This window comes from Ovis canadensis, chromosome 5, assembly GCF_042477335.2.
Source record: "Ovis canadensis isolate MfBH-ARS-UI-01 breed Bighorn chromosome 5, ARS-UI_OviCan_v2, whole genome shotgun sequence".
Taxonomy (NCBI): Eukaryota; Metazoa; Chordata; class Mammalia; order Artiodactyla; family Bovidae; genus Ovis; species Ovis canadensis.
This window is the reverse complement of record NC_091249.1, coordinates 20,480,277-20,496,952: the sequence shown is the minus strand read 5'-3', so window position 1 is coordinate 20,496,952 and position 16,676 is coordinate 20,480,277. Positions and strand designations below refer to the sequence as shown.

General features: G+C 51.4%; 1 protein-coding gene and 1 long non-coding RNA gene across 17 annotated transcripts in view; one reads left to right on the top strand and one right to left on the bottom strand.

Moving 5' to 3' along the window:
- Positions 1 to 16,676, top strand: part of MYO9B (myosin IXB) — a 106,769-nt gene that overhangs the window by 47,133 nt on the left and 42,960 nt on the right. For all 16 annotated transcript variants that reach the window (XM_069589125.1, XM_069589120.1, XM_069589129.1 and 13 more), the window contains 5 exons: positions 3,891 to 3,985; positions 10,408 to 10,470; positions 10,959 to 11,058; positions 11,326 to 11,426; positions 13,654 to 13,783. In XM_069589125.1, coding sequence (XP_069445226.1) covers positions 3,891 to 3,985; positions 10,408 to 10,470; positions 10,959 to 11,058; positions 11,326 to 11,426; positions 13,654 to 13,783 — 489 coding nt within the window. The remainder of the gene's footprint in view (positions 1 to 3,890; positions 3,986 to 10,407; positions 10,471 to 10,958; positions 11,059 to 11,325; positions 11,427 to 13,653; positions 13,784 to 16,676) is intronic.
- Positions 5,525 to 11,638, bottom strand: LOC138440142 (uncharacterized). Its single transcript, XR_011256925.1, has 2 exons — positions 9,215 to 11,638; positions 5,525 to 7,125 (listed from the first exon to the last, which is right to left on the bottom strand). It is a non-coding gene; the product is annotated as an uncharacterized lncRNA (long non-coding RNA).

Here is a 16,676-nt window from a genome sequence, read left to right as displayed (position 1 = left end):
CGGACGTATAATAGCACCAACCGGATATTTTTAGATCAGCTTTGAAAAGTCGCAGTGTGTTGAGACCGCATACCAGACGCATGAGGTCACCGCGCTGGTAATCGCAGAACCAGAGAGCCGGTCCCAAAGACATCCCCTCTGGTCCCCAGGATGCTGGGCCTGGATGTTTCCTTAAAACTCACCAGAGACGTGTCCGACATTCATAAGGGACCACCGTGGCTCCTCTGGGTGGAAATGTGCATTTCTGGGGTGTCTCTGTGGCAGGCCTTGAACCCAGCCACCGCAGCGATACAGGACTTGCCCCTGGAGGGGTGTCACTTGGGGTCAGGCACCCCCCTCGCCATCTGTTTGTAGTTAGGACAGGCAGCACTTTGCATGCTCGCTCGTGGGAGCTCATTTTATCACAAAGCAGGCCTGTCCTCAGCTCAGACACCACCCTGCAGGGTCTGGAGGGAAAGGAGGAGATAGATCTGCCGTCTGCTTTTCCCAGAGCCGTGGCTCAAGAGCCCGTGGGGTTTACCCCAAAGGCTGAACATAAGGGAAACAGGAGATTAAAACCTGGATAGACAGTTTTCTTCACCAGGGGGCCCATCAGGGCCTGCAGCACACATGGGGGCCTTTATTACAGGAAGGAGCCCCAGACAACCTGCTCCTACAAACACCTTTTACCTTCGTCTGTGCTTCTCAATCCCCAGCAATGCAGCTGTCGCTGGGGACTTCTCTTATTTATTTGACTGCATCACGGCAGAGGATGAGATGATTAGATAGCATCACCGTCTCGATGGACTTGAATCTGAGCAAGTTCCAGGAGATAGTGAAGGACAGGGAGGTCTGGTGTGCTGCAGTCCATGGGGTCGCAAAGAGTCAGACACGACTTAGCAACTGAGCAACAAATCAGGTCTCAGCTGCACCATGTGGAACCTTTCATTGTGGCACACGGACTCCGTAGTTGTGCACTTGGGCTGCCGTAGTTGTGGCACGGAGGCTCCAGAGCCCTCAGGCTCCGTAGTCGCAGGGTACAGGCTTAGTTGCTCTGAGGCATGTGGGGTCTCAGATCCCCAGCTGGGGATTAACCCCGCGCCCCTTGCAGTGCAAGGCAGATGCTTAACTCCTGGACCAGCAGGCAAGTCCCTGCGGGGACTTCTCGGGTTGTCCCACATGCTGCCGGCCTCTGGCAGGTAGAGACCAGGGATGGGCTCGATACCCTGCAGTGCACAGGACAGCCCTACCCCGGAGAGTGATCGCTCCCCGAGTGTCAGCAGCGCTGAGGCCGGGAACCCTGCACTGGGTTCCACAGACACTCGGGAGGGCAGAGTAGATGGAGGCCCGGGCCCCAGCAACTGGCCTAGAGCTCAGTCACGCACATCCAGACCCTGTGAAGAAGAGAAGGGGGCTCTGTGGCCGCTGTGTGACTCGGAAAGCACCTCGTCAGGCTAGATTCCACCACCACATGGCTAGGTGAAGACCCCTCCCCTCCCCTGCAAGTTAGTCTCAGTCGTGTCCGACTCTTGGGGACCCCGTGGTGTGTAGGCCGCCAGGCTCCTCTGACCATGGAATTTTCCAGGCAAGAAGACTGGAGTGGGTTGCCATTCCCTCAGCTAGGGGATCTTCCCGACCCAGGGACTGAACCCTGGTCTCCTGAATTGCAGGCAGATTCTTTACTGTCTGAGCCCTGAAGGTACCCCCTTTACAACTGGGCCTGGTTTCCTCCCTGGGACCTCCTCTCCCTCAGTCACTTGTCCCCTGCTTGGCAGTCTGGCGGTTGGTTCAGGTTCTACAGCGAGGCCCGGTTCTGGGGTCTGGAGCCCCAGGGGCAGCAGGGGCAGGAAGTCACGCATCCCGTGACCTCGTCATCCGGGAGCATGACCGGTGCATGAGCCCAGCGGGGGCTGCTGCCTGGATCGCAAGCTCCACTGAATGGAGCTGTTTTCTGAGGAAGTGTCCCTGGCCTTCCAGCAGATGCTTTTTGATGGGGCTTCTGCCTCCAGGCATCGAGTCGGAAGCTCCTCAGAGATTGACCTGCATCCATGCTGCCTGCCAGTTGAGCGCTTGGAGAAAATCCGAACTCCTCTCGGTGTCTCCCTGAGAGCCTGGCCACCTCTCTCCACCCTGCCCTTGTCCCCCACCCGACAGCAGACCTTGGCAGTGGCCTTCCCACCTCCTCCCAGCTGTGGCCTTCCTGCTGGGCTCAGCCTCCTCAAAAGGGAACAGCGTGAGCCTGATAACCTTTTTCGCTATTGCCAAGCTTCCCTTTCCTCGTGCGACACCCCTGCCCCTATCCCATCTCTGCCTCTCTTCCCTCCTCTGCCCAGCCTCACCACCCTCACTTCTTTCGGCCTGTCACTCCCTGAAACAGGGACCACCACTGCCCAGGTACTTCTCCTGCCCCAAGTTCCCCCAAGATTCCACCGAGCCCTCCCCTTATCTGGGTACCATGTGGGAAAGAGGTAACACCAGGAACCTGAGTAAGGGACAGAGGGTGTTCTCTTATTTTCATCTGGATGGTGGTCACGTGGGAGACCCCGGGGGGCACTGCCAAGCCATGGGCTCTGAGCACTGCGCACACTTCCTCTCTGTCTTGGGAATGAAGCCCTAATTCACACCATGATGAGGTTGGACCCCAGAAGCATCATGCTGAGTGAAAGAAGCCAGACATGAAAGGCCACCTAGTGTGTGCCCCCACTTAATGTGAAATGTCCAGACCAGGCAAATAAATCCCGAGAGACAGAAAGCAGATTGGTGGTTACCAGGGGCTGGGGAGTAACTGCTGAGGAGGATGGGTCTCCTTTTGGGAAGATAGAAGTGTTCTGGAACTAAACAGAGGTGATGGTTGGACAGCGTTGTGAATGTACTGCGTGCCACTGAAGTGTTCACTTTTGGAACTTAGTTTTATGTTATGTCATTCTGACCCTAATTTTTTTTTTTAAAAAATTGCTGTCAACCAGCTTGTCATGCCATGGTATTGCAAGACCCTCCAGGAGAGGATGAGTCCCCATGTCTGCTTCCTCACAAGCAGGCTGGCGGCTGGCCTGGAGCTGGTATCAACCCAGGGCCCAGCAAACTCCTTCTGGAAAATAAATATTCTGGATAGTAAATATTTTCTGGCTTTGCAGGCCAGATGGTCTCTGTCATAGCTCCCCACCATCACAGCACAAAGACAGTGGTAGGTGGTCGATAAATGAACAGGCCTGGCTGTGTGCCAGGACACTTCATTTGTGGATGCTGAAACTTGAATAGGATTTTTACATGGCAGGAAATATTACTTTTCTTGGGTTTTTTGGGTTTTTTTTTAAACCATTTACAAATGTAAAAACCACTCTTGGCTTACAGGCAGTACAAAAACATACAGTAGACTGGATTTGACCACAGGCCAGAGTTTGCTACGTGAACAGTTATTACTGAAAAAAAAATTCCTACGACTGGTGTTTCCAGTGTCCAGGACTTAGAACTTGAGCCCCTCCTACGCCTCAACACAGAGGTGAAGAGCAAGCCCCTAAGATGTGTCGGAAGCCCCTGTGGCTCAGTGGTAAAGAATCTGCCTGCCAGTGTGGGAGCCGCAGGAGACGTGGGTTCGATCCCTGTGTCGGGCAGGTCCCTCGGAGGAGGAAATGACAACCCGCTCCAGTACTCTTGCCTGAAGAATCCCATGGACAGAGGAGTCTGGTGGGTACAGTCCATGGGGACTCAAAGAAGTCAGGCGCGACTGAGCGTGCGCACACACACTTGGGACGCGCTGGGCTGCCTACCTGTGTGTTTTCCAGGCGTCACCTGGAGTCTGTGAGTGGCTTCCAGTGAACCATGGTCCACAACACCCTGAGGGAGCCTCCAGGCTGAGGCCTGTAGAAATTTCATCCTCACAGTCTGAAAACCTGCTTTTGTTTTCCTCGCAGGCTTTTGGAAATGCTAAAACAGCTCACAACAACAATTCCAGCCGATTTGGGAAATTCATCCAGGTCAACTACCTGGAGAGCGGCATCGTGAGAGGGTAAGTCAGCTGGTGCCCACGCTCTGCACTCCACCGTTGGTCTGGGGTCCTGGGCTTCCCTGCAGCGGGGACCCAGGACTGGGTCAGCAGGGAACTGAATGCTGAAGTCATGATCTTGCAGGCATTTGTGAATCATGAAGGGAAACGAGTATGATTTTTAGTCATTGATATGAAAGTCTGAGAGGTGGCAGGAAGCGTGGGTGGGGGAGGAGGGCGGCACCTTCATAACCAAACCTACCTGCCACGGGGCATCGCCTAGGGCATTGAGGCACCCACGAAGTTAAGTACCATGAGCTAGAGTTCCTAGCATGATGGGATTTGTCAAGAGCAGGCGAGGGCCCACCAACCTATTTCCTGATCTTGATGTTTCTGATTCCACGGGTCTAGGAAGAGTTGATGTGGACTCTGGCATTTGCCAAATGTGCCCCTTTAGCTGGAAGGAGACATGATGCTAGGTAGCGAAGTAAGGCAGTTGTCCAGTTGTGCTGAAAGTAGGTGGGTGAGTGGGATGGAGGGAGGGATGGGCGGGACCTAGACCGATGGATGGATTCCAGGGTGGGTGGGTGGATGGAAGGATGGGTAGATTCATAGATGGGTGGGTGATGGTTGGGTAGGTTCATGGATGATGGATGGGTAGCAGGTTCATGGATGGGTGGGTGATGGATGGATGATGGATGGGTAGCAGGTTCATGGATGGATGGCCAGAAAAATGGATGGGTAGCTTTTTAGATGGATGGATGATGGATGTGTAGATTCACGGGTGGATGGATGGATGGATGATGGATGGGTAGATTCACGGATGGATGGATAGAAGGGTGGGTGCGTAGATTCATGGATGGATGGATGGATGATGGATGATGGATGGGCGTGTAGATTCACGGGTGGATGGATGGACTCACTGGTGGAGAATAAATGAGAGGATGGATATGTGGACTGATGGATTTGGATGGGTAGGTTCATGGATGGATGGATAGATTGATCGATGGATAGTAGGCTCATGGATGGGTGGGTAGATGCATGGATGGATGATGAGTGGGTAGGTTCATGGATGAACAGATAGAAGGATGGAGGGGTGGTTTGATTCGTGGATGGATGGATGGGATCATTGGTAGATGGATGGATTCATAAATGAGTATATAGACTGATGGGTGGTTTGGATGGCTAGGCGGATGAGGAGACAAATGAGTTCATAGGTGGTAGCTGGATTGTGAAGTTGACTGCCAGGCGGAAGTTAAAACAGATTTACATTTTGTGCCAGAAATGTGAGTTCCTTACGTGAAGGTACAGTTACTTCAACTAAATGTGCAACTTTGAAATTGTGTTCCCAAAAAACGAAAAAGAAATTGTGTTTATTTGTAGTCTGTACAGTGTTATGCTAATAAAAATACCTGGCAGCCTTATGCAATGAGTTAATGTTACAAGGAATTATCTATTTGGTCATACTGTGATTTCCGCGGTTGATACTGTAGGATTTTTTTCCTCTTAAGATGTATGTTCTGGGTAGTTTCAAGTAGTTAAAAAAATATAATTGCGACTTAATACTGCATAGTGTTTTGGATTTTTGTTTAACATGCAAAGGTCTTATGAGCCATAAACTATTTCACAGTGGGGGAAAAAAAAAGACATTTCGGCACAGTCCATTGGCTGGTGACTTAAAGGAACCCTTCCCGCTCCACATTCTGGTGTGAGGGTCCACAGTGGCGGTGGGATTTGCAAAGGCTCCAGGTGATGCTCTAAGCAGTAGAATAAGAATCCTTAAATGTTAGATGCGGGGAGATCCAAGCAACAGGCCCATAGAGGCTGCGCGAAGGCTCATGTGTTTCAGGAAGGCAGAGGTCCTCCAGGAGGATTGATTTCAAAATACCCGGGTTCTTCTGTCCATCTAAATCTGACTGGGACTTCCCCACTGGTCCAGTGGTTTTACGACTCTGTGCTTCCACTGCAGGGGGACAGGTCCAGTCCCCAGTCAGGGAACTAAGATCCTACTTGCCTCATGGCGTGGCAAAAAAAATAAACCTAAACCTGACTGATGATCATCTCAGTTGATGGTGCAGGTTCAAGACAAGGACAGAAATGTTTCCTTCCCAAATCCTTCAGCCTCTGGCTTCTTTCCTTTTTCCGTCTGCCCAGGCTCTTAAGTGATGTAGGGAGAGAGACCCTCGCTGAAGGCAACATCTCCTCTGGCCCCTCAGCCCCTCAGGGACACTCAAGAGTGGGCAGGTCTCCCCATGGCCCCCGCCTTCCATGGGCCGTCCAGTAGTCCCTTCCCAACTGCCGCTGGGCCCAGCGTGGTCTCTGCATGCGCAGAACCACTCTCCTGCCCCCACTTGCCCCGCAGGTTTCAGCCCTTTCTCCAGAAAGACCCTCACTCTATTTTATTCTATTCTGTCCCGCTCTTCTGTGCTTTGAGGCTTATGGGATCTTCATTCCCCACCCAGGGGTCGAACCTGGGCCACAGCAGTGAAATCACAGAGTCCTAACCGGTGGACTTCCAGGGAATTCCCCCTCACTCCTTATTTTAAATCTGGTTTTCTCCCATGGGTCCATATTGTATCTGCCACATTGCAGAGCCTCTGACTAGCAGGGGAAGCCCATGGTATCTTACTAAGTAGAAGACGCAGAAACCAACTGTTTCTCGTTCCAGCGGTTCCCTTGGGAGCAGAGACACCCAGAGGCTGCCTCACGTTTTCCTGGGTCCCGGACTGGCTCTGCAGGCCAGAAGCCGGAGCCTTTGCTGCCAGTGGGGTCCTCGATGCCCCTCTTCTCCCCCCAGATCAGTCCTTCCCGTGCTCTCCATTTCATGTCCCGTGGCTGCTGAAACAGAGTATCACAGACCGGTCAGCACACAGCAATAAGAGCACAAAACAATTATTCTCTCGTGGTTCTGGAGGCCAGAAGTCCAAGATCAAGGTGTGGGAAGGGCCATGCTCCCTCCAGGGGCTCTAGGCGAGGATCCCTCCTGGCCCCTTCCAGCTTCCGGGGGCCCCAGGTACCCTTGGCTCATAGCCCCATCACCCCAGTATTTGCTCCAGTCTCCATGCGGTCTTCTCCCCTGAATTTCTCTATGATCTCCTCCTCTGTCTTCTGGGATACTTGTCTCTGGATTTAGGGCCCCTCTGGACCATGGAGGAGGATCTCATCTATAGAAAAATAAGGTGAGAGTGTTAGCTGCTCAGTTGTGTCCAACTCTTGCGACCCTGTGGACGGTAGCATGCCTGGCTCTTCTGTCCCTGGGGTTTCCCAGGCAAGAATACTGCAGTGGGTTGCCATTCCCTTCTCCAGAAGATCTTTCCCATCCAAGGATCGAACCCGGGTCTCCCCCACTGCAGGCAGATTCTTTACCGGCTGAGCCCCCAAGGAAACCCCATCTCCAGGTCCTTCACTTAATTTCATCTGCAAAAGTGTTTTTTCAGAGTCACAGTCACACGTTCCAGGTGGACGTGTCTTCTGGGAGCCACCGTTTGGCCCAGCACATAGCAGGGCTGGCCCTCGGCGAAGCAGCCAGCCTGCCCCGCACATCTCGGCTCTTGGCAGGCTCAGGGCAGCTGTAGTCCTGGGCCACTGGATCTCACACATCAGCTGCAGCATCCTGTCTGTGGCCTCGGATTCAGGAAAGGAGGTCCTGCCTCAGCCCTTGACGGTGGCCTGCCCACGCTGGGTGGAAGGACGTGCACTTCCCGTCCAGGGAGTGGCTGCCACCAGCTTGCAGGGAGCAGGCCCAGACCTGGTTCTGCTTTTGGGCAGGTGACACTTTTCGATGCCGCTTCCCGACAAGGCCAAGGTTCAAGGGCAGTCCACCCCTCCCCCCAGTTCCCCAATTTGCAAGGCCTCGTGTTCCTGTGGGCTCAAGGGCTCAGTACGGAGGGGATCCCTGGCTGTGTGCAAGATCACCCCTGTAGGGGCCCAGGCTTCACGAGCAATCACCGAAGGCTGTGGCCTGTCAGATGACAGCTGGGTGCCCTTGCGGGGTCACTGTCCTTGCCCATGTGGCGAGACAGCATGGAGAATTGGCCGCAGACTGAGGTGGAAACGTGAGTCTAGGACCAGAGGCAGCCTTCCTGCCCAGGAAAACAAAACTGCTGAGAACTACAAGTTACTGGTCAGAGGAGGGAGTGGAAGAAAATAGGAGTTTGAAAGAAGAGAGGACACGCGCGTGCTGAGCCTTTGGAAACCCACCCCGTGCGGGGGGGTGTGCGCAGGCATCCATTCAGCTTGTGTGTGCGCTTGCGCAAGGCTGCAGCCGGAAGACTGCCGTCCTGGAGACAGTCTGGAAGCATTCAGCAGGCCTGGGACCAGGGCCCTAACCCCCAGCTCCCTCTTCTGTATCACAGGATGAGGGTGACCTGCAGAGCCGTGCAGCTCACATACCTGGTGATAGAGGATCCCATGAGAGTCAGGTCCCCACCAGGCCACCCCCCTCCTGTGAGGTCCTGGACAGCACGTTAGCGCCTTCTCCATCAGTGGGAGCCACAGTGCCCCTCCCGGAGGGCATTCAAATCCAGTGTATTTAATCTCAACTTAATCTCAGTACTCTGAGCAATACTCAGAAATCCCAGTGCCTAGAACCTCGCAGTAGAGCTCCAAGAAATGTCTGAAGTCTCTATTAGCATTGAGGGTGTGGCTGTGTGAGTACCTCATTCCTACCCCAGGACCGACACAGCCTCAGGGACCCGGGCCCAGCACACGTCCATCAAGTGATAAACAGATAAACAAAATGTGTATCTAGACATGTAGACACGGAGAAGGCAGTGGCACCCCACTCCAGTACTCTCGCCTGGAAAATCCCAGGGACGGAGGAGCCTGGTGGGCTGCAGTCCATGGGGTCGCTAAGAGTCAGACACGACTGAGCGACTTCCTTTCACTTTTCACTTTCATGCACTGGAGAAGGAAATGGCAACCCACTCCAGTGTTCTCGCCTGGAGAATCCCAGGGACGGGGGAGCCTGGTGGGCTGCTGTCTCTGGGGTCGCACAGAGTCAGACAGGACTGAAGTGACTCAGCAGCAGCAGACATGTAGACTATTGTGCCAATGTGCTCAGTCATGTCTGAGTCTTTTCCACCCCATGGATAATCTACCAGCCTTCTCTGTCCATGGGATTCTTCAGGCAAGAATACTGGAGTGGGTTGCCATTTCCTCCTCCAGGGGATCTTCCTCACCCAGGGATTGAACCCACGCCTCCTGCATTGACAGGCAGATTCTCTACTACTGAGCCACCTGGGAAGCCCTTACTTAGCCATGAAGAAGAATGAAGTTCTGATGCATGCTCCCAAGTGGCTGAATCTCAGAACCATTGAGTTGAGTGAAAGAAGGCAGATTCAGTATCCAGCTGACCCTTGTACAACGCAGGGGTTAGTCAGAAATCTGCAGATGGCTTCGAGTCAGCCCTGTATATCCGAGGTTCCTCCAGTTCCCCAGTTCCTTCATATCTGTGGTTCGGCATCCGTGGATTCACCCAACCGCAGATCATGTAGGACTTCAGCATTTGCTATTGAAAAAAATATCTACCTATCAGTGGATCCACAGTTCAAACTTGTGTTATTCGAGAGATAACTATACATACTAAATGAGTGTTTTGGTTTTTTGAGTTTTTTGTAATTCTAGAAAATCCAAAGTAATCTTCAGCGGGGTTGGTCCGTGGCTGCTCGGGGGTGGATGGCAGGGAGGAGTGACAGAGGCCCCAAGAGTCTGCTCGGGATTAAGGACGTGTTCGTTGTCTCGGTCACGGTGGTGGGCTGTCAGGGATTCGCGTGTGTCACAGCTCATGCAGTCGTACACGTTATATCTGTTGTGCATCAGCTATACTTGCTAAAGCTGGTTTCGAAAATTGCAAAGAGATTATGGAAGGACCCAGTGAAAAACTCATCTGGGTGCATGCTTTTGAGTATGTATAGTTGATCATATGTCAATCATCAGTAAAGCTGTTTTAAGAAGAATAGAAAAGTGAATCCATTACCTTGTGTATCGATTTTCAACTGGAGAAACACTTCATGGCTGGGGAGATGATGGAAGCAGGGTTCGCCTTTCCGGTGTTATTCGGGAGGAATGGGTCTAATCATTTCAGTTCCTGCAGCCTGGGGGGCCATCCCGAGTGATGCCAGGTTGGGCTTCCATACAACTGTCAGCCCACATCCGGTGTGGAGGGCAGAAGTGGCCAGCCCAGGACCCTTATTTTTATAGATTGTAGTAGTAGGGTGAGGTGGATTTACGACAATAGCATTTACCTTAAGAATGAAATCGTATTTACGACATTTAGGTTGCTTGTTTACGACACTCGAGCTATCACCCTTTTGTCCCTGTGTTTACCTTGGGTCCAAGGTTGTTAATTTGCAGCTGGCTTTACCACAGTCATGAATCATTCTTGTTCTTCAGGGAAACAACATTAGCGTGTAACACTTGGTTCTTCTTTTTCTGCTTGATGACAGAGCGGTTGTCGAAAAGTACCTGCTTGAAAAGTCTCGCCTGGTCTCTCAGGAGAAGGATGAGAGGTAGGGGGATATTTCCTTGATGATCCCTGATGTCGCCTTCTTCCCTGTGAAAGAGAAAAGCAGATGTCCTGAGATGGGGAGTATCTACAGGAAGCCCTGATGGATCTCCTAGGAGCGTGAGCTTTGCCACCTCCTCCTGCTTATTTTTGTGCCTCCCTGGGGCTTTTTCCTGGAGTAGGCGCTTGGGTGTCTGCTGAAATGTGGTCAGATTAGCATCATCTCTGGTCCGCCAGTGAGTGAGAGATGCCCACCCTCTGAGGAATCTATTCACTGGAGAAGCTCGTGGTTTGATTTTTGGAGTTTGGTTTTTTTGTTTTTGTTTTTTTAAAAAAAGATCATAAGAATCGACTTATTGTCTCCAATTTGTACATAATCGAGGTGCTTTTTCCTCCCTGGCCTGGTCTCCAAAGCAATATTAGTAGTGGTTTGAAGAGTAGCTATCGCTCGGCCTCCAAAAACAACTTTTTTCTCCTAATTTTGACCTACAGGAACTACCACGTGTTTTATTATTTGTTACTTGGCGTCAGCGAGGAAGAGCGTCGGGAATTTCAGCTCAAGCAGCCTGAAGATTATTTCTACCTCAACCAGGTAAACAGCCTCGAGCCCCAACCACAAACGCGGCCTGTGTTCCCCACGGGCTGTTTACGCTCTGCCAGGGGGTCAGAGGCCGTCCGCCTTGGCCCTCTCCAGCCCCCAAACCAGCTCCAAGGAGGCCCAGAGCGGGGCGGCATAAAGGAGTCCATTCATTCCCTGCCTCCCCCCGGCCCTGCCCCAGCGGTTCCAGCCAAAATCATCCTCACACACCACCCTCCCCAGCCCAGAAGTACCCAGAGCACTGCTGACTTTGTTTTTCAGCATAACTTGAAGATCGAGGACGGAGAGGACCTGAAGCACGACTTTGAAAGACTCAAGCAGGCCATGGAGATGGTGGGCTTCCTTCCTGCCACCAAGAAGCAGTAAGTGGGTGGGCCCAGCCAGGCACCTCCCCCTAGCTGGAGGTACCAGTCGCTCGGAGACCTGACCTCCCCCGGTAGGAACCCCGCTAAGGAGAGTAGCCCGAGGAGTGACGGAGGACTGTCCCCATTAGCCACTGGGAGATGCCAGTTAGAACCACAGGGCAGGACTTCCCTGGGGGTCCAGGGGCTAAGACTGTGCACGCTCCCAGGGCAGGGGCCCCAGTTTGGGGCACTGGATCCCACGTGCTGCTACTAACACCAAGTGCAGCCAAGCAAATAAATGAATATTAAAACAAACAAACAAGCAGGGCTTTTCAAAGGTCATTCATCATTTAAAAATCCTTTTCTTTTTTTTTCGACCACACCCTCGCAGCTCATGAGATCTTAGTTCCCGGACCAGAAATCGAACCTGGGCTCTCAGCAATCAAAGCATGGAGTTTTAACCACTGGACTAGCAGGGAATTCCTCTGTCATTTAAAAATCTTAATTTCTTCATTAACAGACTAGAGATTTTGTTAAGTAGCAGAAAAGCTACACTATCTCAATAGAGGCAGAAAAAAAAAATCTAAGAAAAGAAAATTTACTCAGGTATATTTACCCAAAACAAAAAAAAACCGCAAGGCTTTTGCCCAACAACATGGTATACTTCACATTACAGAGCCATACGGCTAAAAACGGCCAAGAAAGTGAATTTTATATGATGTGTCTTCGACCACAGTTAAAAATTATTTTAATTCTTCAAAACCACTCAGAGCATTCTCCACACCTTCCTGGGTGACCGCAACACCCAGAGGGGACGCCTCTGCCCAATATGCTGCCAGGAGGACACCACGGGGCCAACTCCTGTGGACAACCACTGGGCAGCTTTTACTGCCGAGGCATGTACACAACCAGACGTATACACATGCTTGGCCAGCAGCACGCACAGGAACGCACACAGCAGCCTCGTCTATAACCGTCCCCAACCCCAGGAAACCCTCCCAAACGCCCACCAACCAGAGATTAAATAAATCAACACAGTGCAGTATATCCCTGCAGGAGTCGGCACACTCTCTGGGGACAGAGAGCAAATGTTTTTCAGCTTCATGGGCCACACAATCTCTGTGGCGTGTTCTTTGCATTCTGTTTTCTTAACGACCCTTTAAAAGCTTAAGAACCATCCTCAGCTCAGGTGCTGTGCAGAAAAAGGCCCCCGTTGGCCAGATACCAACCCTGCACAGCAGTGGTTCCCACTGGGGTCCTGCTTGTGCTCCCAGGGGACACTTGGCCTTGCCTGATGACGCTTTTGAGTGTCACACTGCAGGTGTAGCCGGAGGGGCCAGGTGGGTAGAAGCCAGGTACCAGCAGTGCCAAGGCTGAGAAGTGGCAGCGTTAAGAATAAAGAACGTGGAAACTTGCCTCGGGAGCCCATTGGTTAGGACTCCACTGCAAGGGACCCAGTCTCTGTCCCTGATCAGGGAACTGGCATCCCACGCGCCAGGCAGCTTGGCCAGAACAAAAGAAAAGTACATGAGTAAATCTTTTCAAAAAAAAAAGGGAATGAACAGTGCTACATGCAGTAACACACATGACTCCCCCACCTTACACCTTTTCAACGGCAGGCCCGATGTAAGTACACGTGATTTCACCAAAGCCACGTTCACAGATGGCATTAGATGTCAGGACAGCGGTTCCTCTTTGGAAGCTAGGGAGGGTCCAGGGCCTGAAATGTTGTTCTATTTTTTGGTCTGAGTGTTAGTCACAAGCATCTCTACATTTGGTGACGCTTCATCAAACTTAACACCTGGGGACGGAATTCCCTGGTGGTCCAGTGGTTAAGACTGCACACTTCAAATGCAGGAAGTGCAGGTTCGATCCCTGGTCGGGTGACTAAAATCCCATATGCCTCACAGTGTGGCTGAAAAAGAAAACAGCATCTACACTTGGGAAACTGTGTGCATTTTGGAGGGGGGGGGGTGGCGTATGCATGTGATGCCTCCATAAGAAAATTTTTAAGCTCTCCCAAACCACCAAAAAAAACAATAGAGCTATGTGCCTCCAAAGTCCTGTTTCACAGAGAGTTGCCAACAGAGGAGTGCTCGTCTTTCGCATTTCGCGTGTTCTTGACTAGAATGGCTGCTTTTACGAATACAGCCCAGGTCGCTGGAAACTTGAGCACAGTTCACTGGAAGCTTCTGCTGTCTCGAGACTGGGGACGTGCCCCAACCTTGGCTCCTTCTCTCCCCAGGATTTTTTCCATCCTCTCGGCCATCTTGTACCTAGGCAACATCACTTACAGGAAGAGAGCCACGGGCCGAGACGAAGGCCTGGAGGTTGGGCCCCCCGAGGCGCTGGACACGCTGTCGCAGCTCCTGAAGGTACTGTCCCTGGGCCTCAGCCACAGTGGCCGCCCACTGAGGCCCAAGCTTCCTGCACTGGCCGAGCCTCTGTCCGCTGCTTCCTCCCCCGCCGTCCCTGCCGTGTCCCTTCCTCGTTTCTTTTCTTTTTTTTAATCGAGCTATGATTGATTTTACCTTCAGACGGACAGCATACATGATTCAGTATCTGTATCATCTGTTGCCAGATGGCCACCACAAGAAGGCTAGTTAATGCTTGTCAGCTCAGTGACCATGGGATTCGTTTCCTCTTGTGATGAGAACGTCCAAGATCTACTCTCTGGGCAGCTTTCATTTACGCAGTACGGTCATATTAGCCACAGTCGCCACGCTGCATTCTGTCACTACATTCTCGTGACAGTTGACGACGAAAAGTTTGTGCCTTTGAGCCCCCTTCCCACGTTCACCCACCCCCCATTCCTGGCAGCCACCAGTCTGCTCTCTGTATCTGTGAGTTTGGGAGGTTTGAGGGGTGTTTTCTTCTTGGCTTTTTTTTTTAATTCCACATATGAGGGAGATCATACACTATTCTTTGTCTGACATATCTGTGAACGTAATACCCTCAGGGTCCATCCGCTCCTCATTTCCTTTTTTTTTTTTGTAATTGAGATATAGGTGATTTACAATGTTGTGTTACTTTCAAGTGTACAGCAAAATGATTCAGTTCTACATCTATTCTTTTCTAGATCCTTTTCCGTTATAGGATGTGGAGCATAGTTCCCTGTGCTGTGTGCTATGCAGTTGATTATTTTATTTATAATAATGTATATGCTTTGAAGCTCAGTCAGTAAAGACTCTGCCTGCAATTCGGGAGACCTGGGCTCGATCCCTGGGTTGGGAGGATCCTCTGGAGAAGGAAATGGCAACCCACTCCAGTGTCCTTGCCTGAAAAATCTCATAGACAGAGGAGCCTGGTGGGCTGCAGTCCATGGGGTCGCAAAGAGTCGGGCACGACTGAGCGACTAACACTAACTTACGTACACTTACATTTGTATCATTTTTTAAAGATTCTGCATATAAGTGATATCATATGATATTTGTCTTTTTCTGGCTTATTGCACTTCACATAATACCCTCAAGGACCATCCCTTCTTCATCTCCTTTTATTTTTTTTTTAATTGAAATATAGTTGCTTTACAATGCTGTGTTGCTTTCAGGTGTAGAACAAAATGACTCAGTTCTGTATCTATTCTTTTATAAGTTACTACGAGATACTGGGTGTAGTTCCCTGCGCTGTACACTACAGAGTTGATTGTCTGTTTTATATACGTGTGTATACTTTAATCCCAAGCTCCTAATGGATCCTTCTCTCTGCCCCTTCCCCTTTGATAACCATAAGTTTGTTTTCTATGTCTGTGATGCTATTTCTGTTTTGTAGATATGTTCATTTGCATCGTTTTTTAAAGAATCCGCGCATAAGCGATGTCACGTCATATTTGTCTTTCTCTGTCTGACTTACTTCACTTGGTAGAAAAATCTCTTGGTCTCGCCTTACTGCTGCAAATGGCATTATTTCTTTTTCTGGCAGAGTAGCGTTCCATGAACATTCACACCACATTTCCTTTTCCCGTTTTCGCCTGTTGATGGACATTTAGGTTGCTCCGTGTCTTGCCTGTTGTTATTAGTGCTGCTGTGAACATTGGGGTGCAGGTATCTTTCTGACCCATCTTCCTCCTGGGAAGGACCATCTCCCATCTCAGCCCCTCACTGGAACGGCCCATCAAAGCTTTCTATATATTTGTATAACTGAATCAGTTTGCTGTATATCTGAAACTAACTTAACATTGTACACGAACTATGATTTTTTTTTTAAAACCATCATTTGATCACCAAGGTCGTTTTGTGGTTAGACCATCCCCTTGTCCCCTTGGCCTCAACCCCGGGAGCACTGGACAATGTCTGGCGTCGTTTGGGGGGTACTAGTGTCATCTGGTGGAGAAGGCGATGGCACCCCACTCCAGTACTCTTGCCTGGAAAATCCCATGGACGGAGGAGTCTGGTGGGCTGCAGTCCATGGGGTTGCAAAGAGTCAGATACAACTGAGCGACTTCACTTTCACTTTTCACTTTCATGCACTGGAGAAGGAAATGGCAACCTACTCCAATGTTCTTGCCTGGAGAATCCCAGGGACAGGGGAGCCTGGTGGGCTGCCGTCTACGGGGTCACACAGAGTTGGACACGACTGAAGTGACTTAGCAGCAGCAGCAGCAGTGTCATCTGGTGGGCAGGGGATGCCATTTAACAGAATGCGCAGGACAGCCCCCACAGCAAAGAAGTAGCATTATTCACTCAGTCATTCCAGCTCTTTGTGACTCCATGGACCATAGCCCGCCAGCCTCTTCTGTCCATGGAGTTCTCCAGGCACGAATACTGGAGTGGGCTGCCGTTCCCTTCTCCAGGGGATCTTCCCAACCCAGGAATCGAACCTGGGTCTCCCATGTTGCAGGCAGATTCTTTACCACCTGAGCCCCTGGGGAAGCTCAAAGAAGGACCCAGCCCCAAATGCCTGTGATGCTGAGGCTGTTTTCTGAGTGTGTGCCATTTGTGGCTCTTTAAAGTGTGCCTGCGTGCAGGAGCCCCAGCTCCCATTGTGCTCATGGGAATGAGTGAGTGCGTCTGTCAGGAGATGGAGACAGCTCCCCTGGCCCAACTCTTGGCTGCCCATGGACAGCGCTTGGCAGTCAGGGAGGAGCAGTCTCCTCGCTTCGCCCTCGCACCCAGACCAGGAACCCACTCCAGCAGCGACAGCTATAAACACAGGCAGCCCCTGGGCCAGAGGGCTGCAGTGACACCCAGGCCTGTGTGACCACAGTCTAGGCCATCGAGCAAGCCTGTGGGTGTGAACATTCTGAGGTGCACCGGTGTCCCACACACT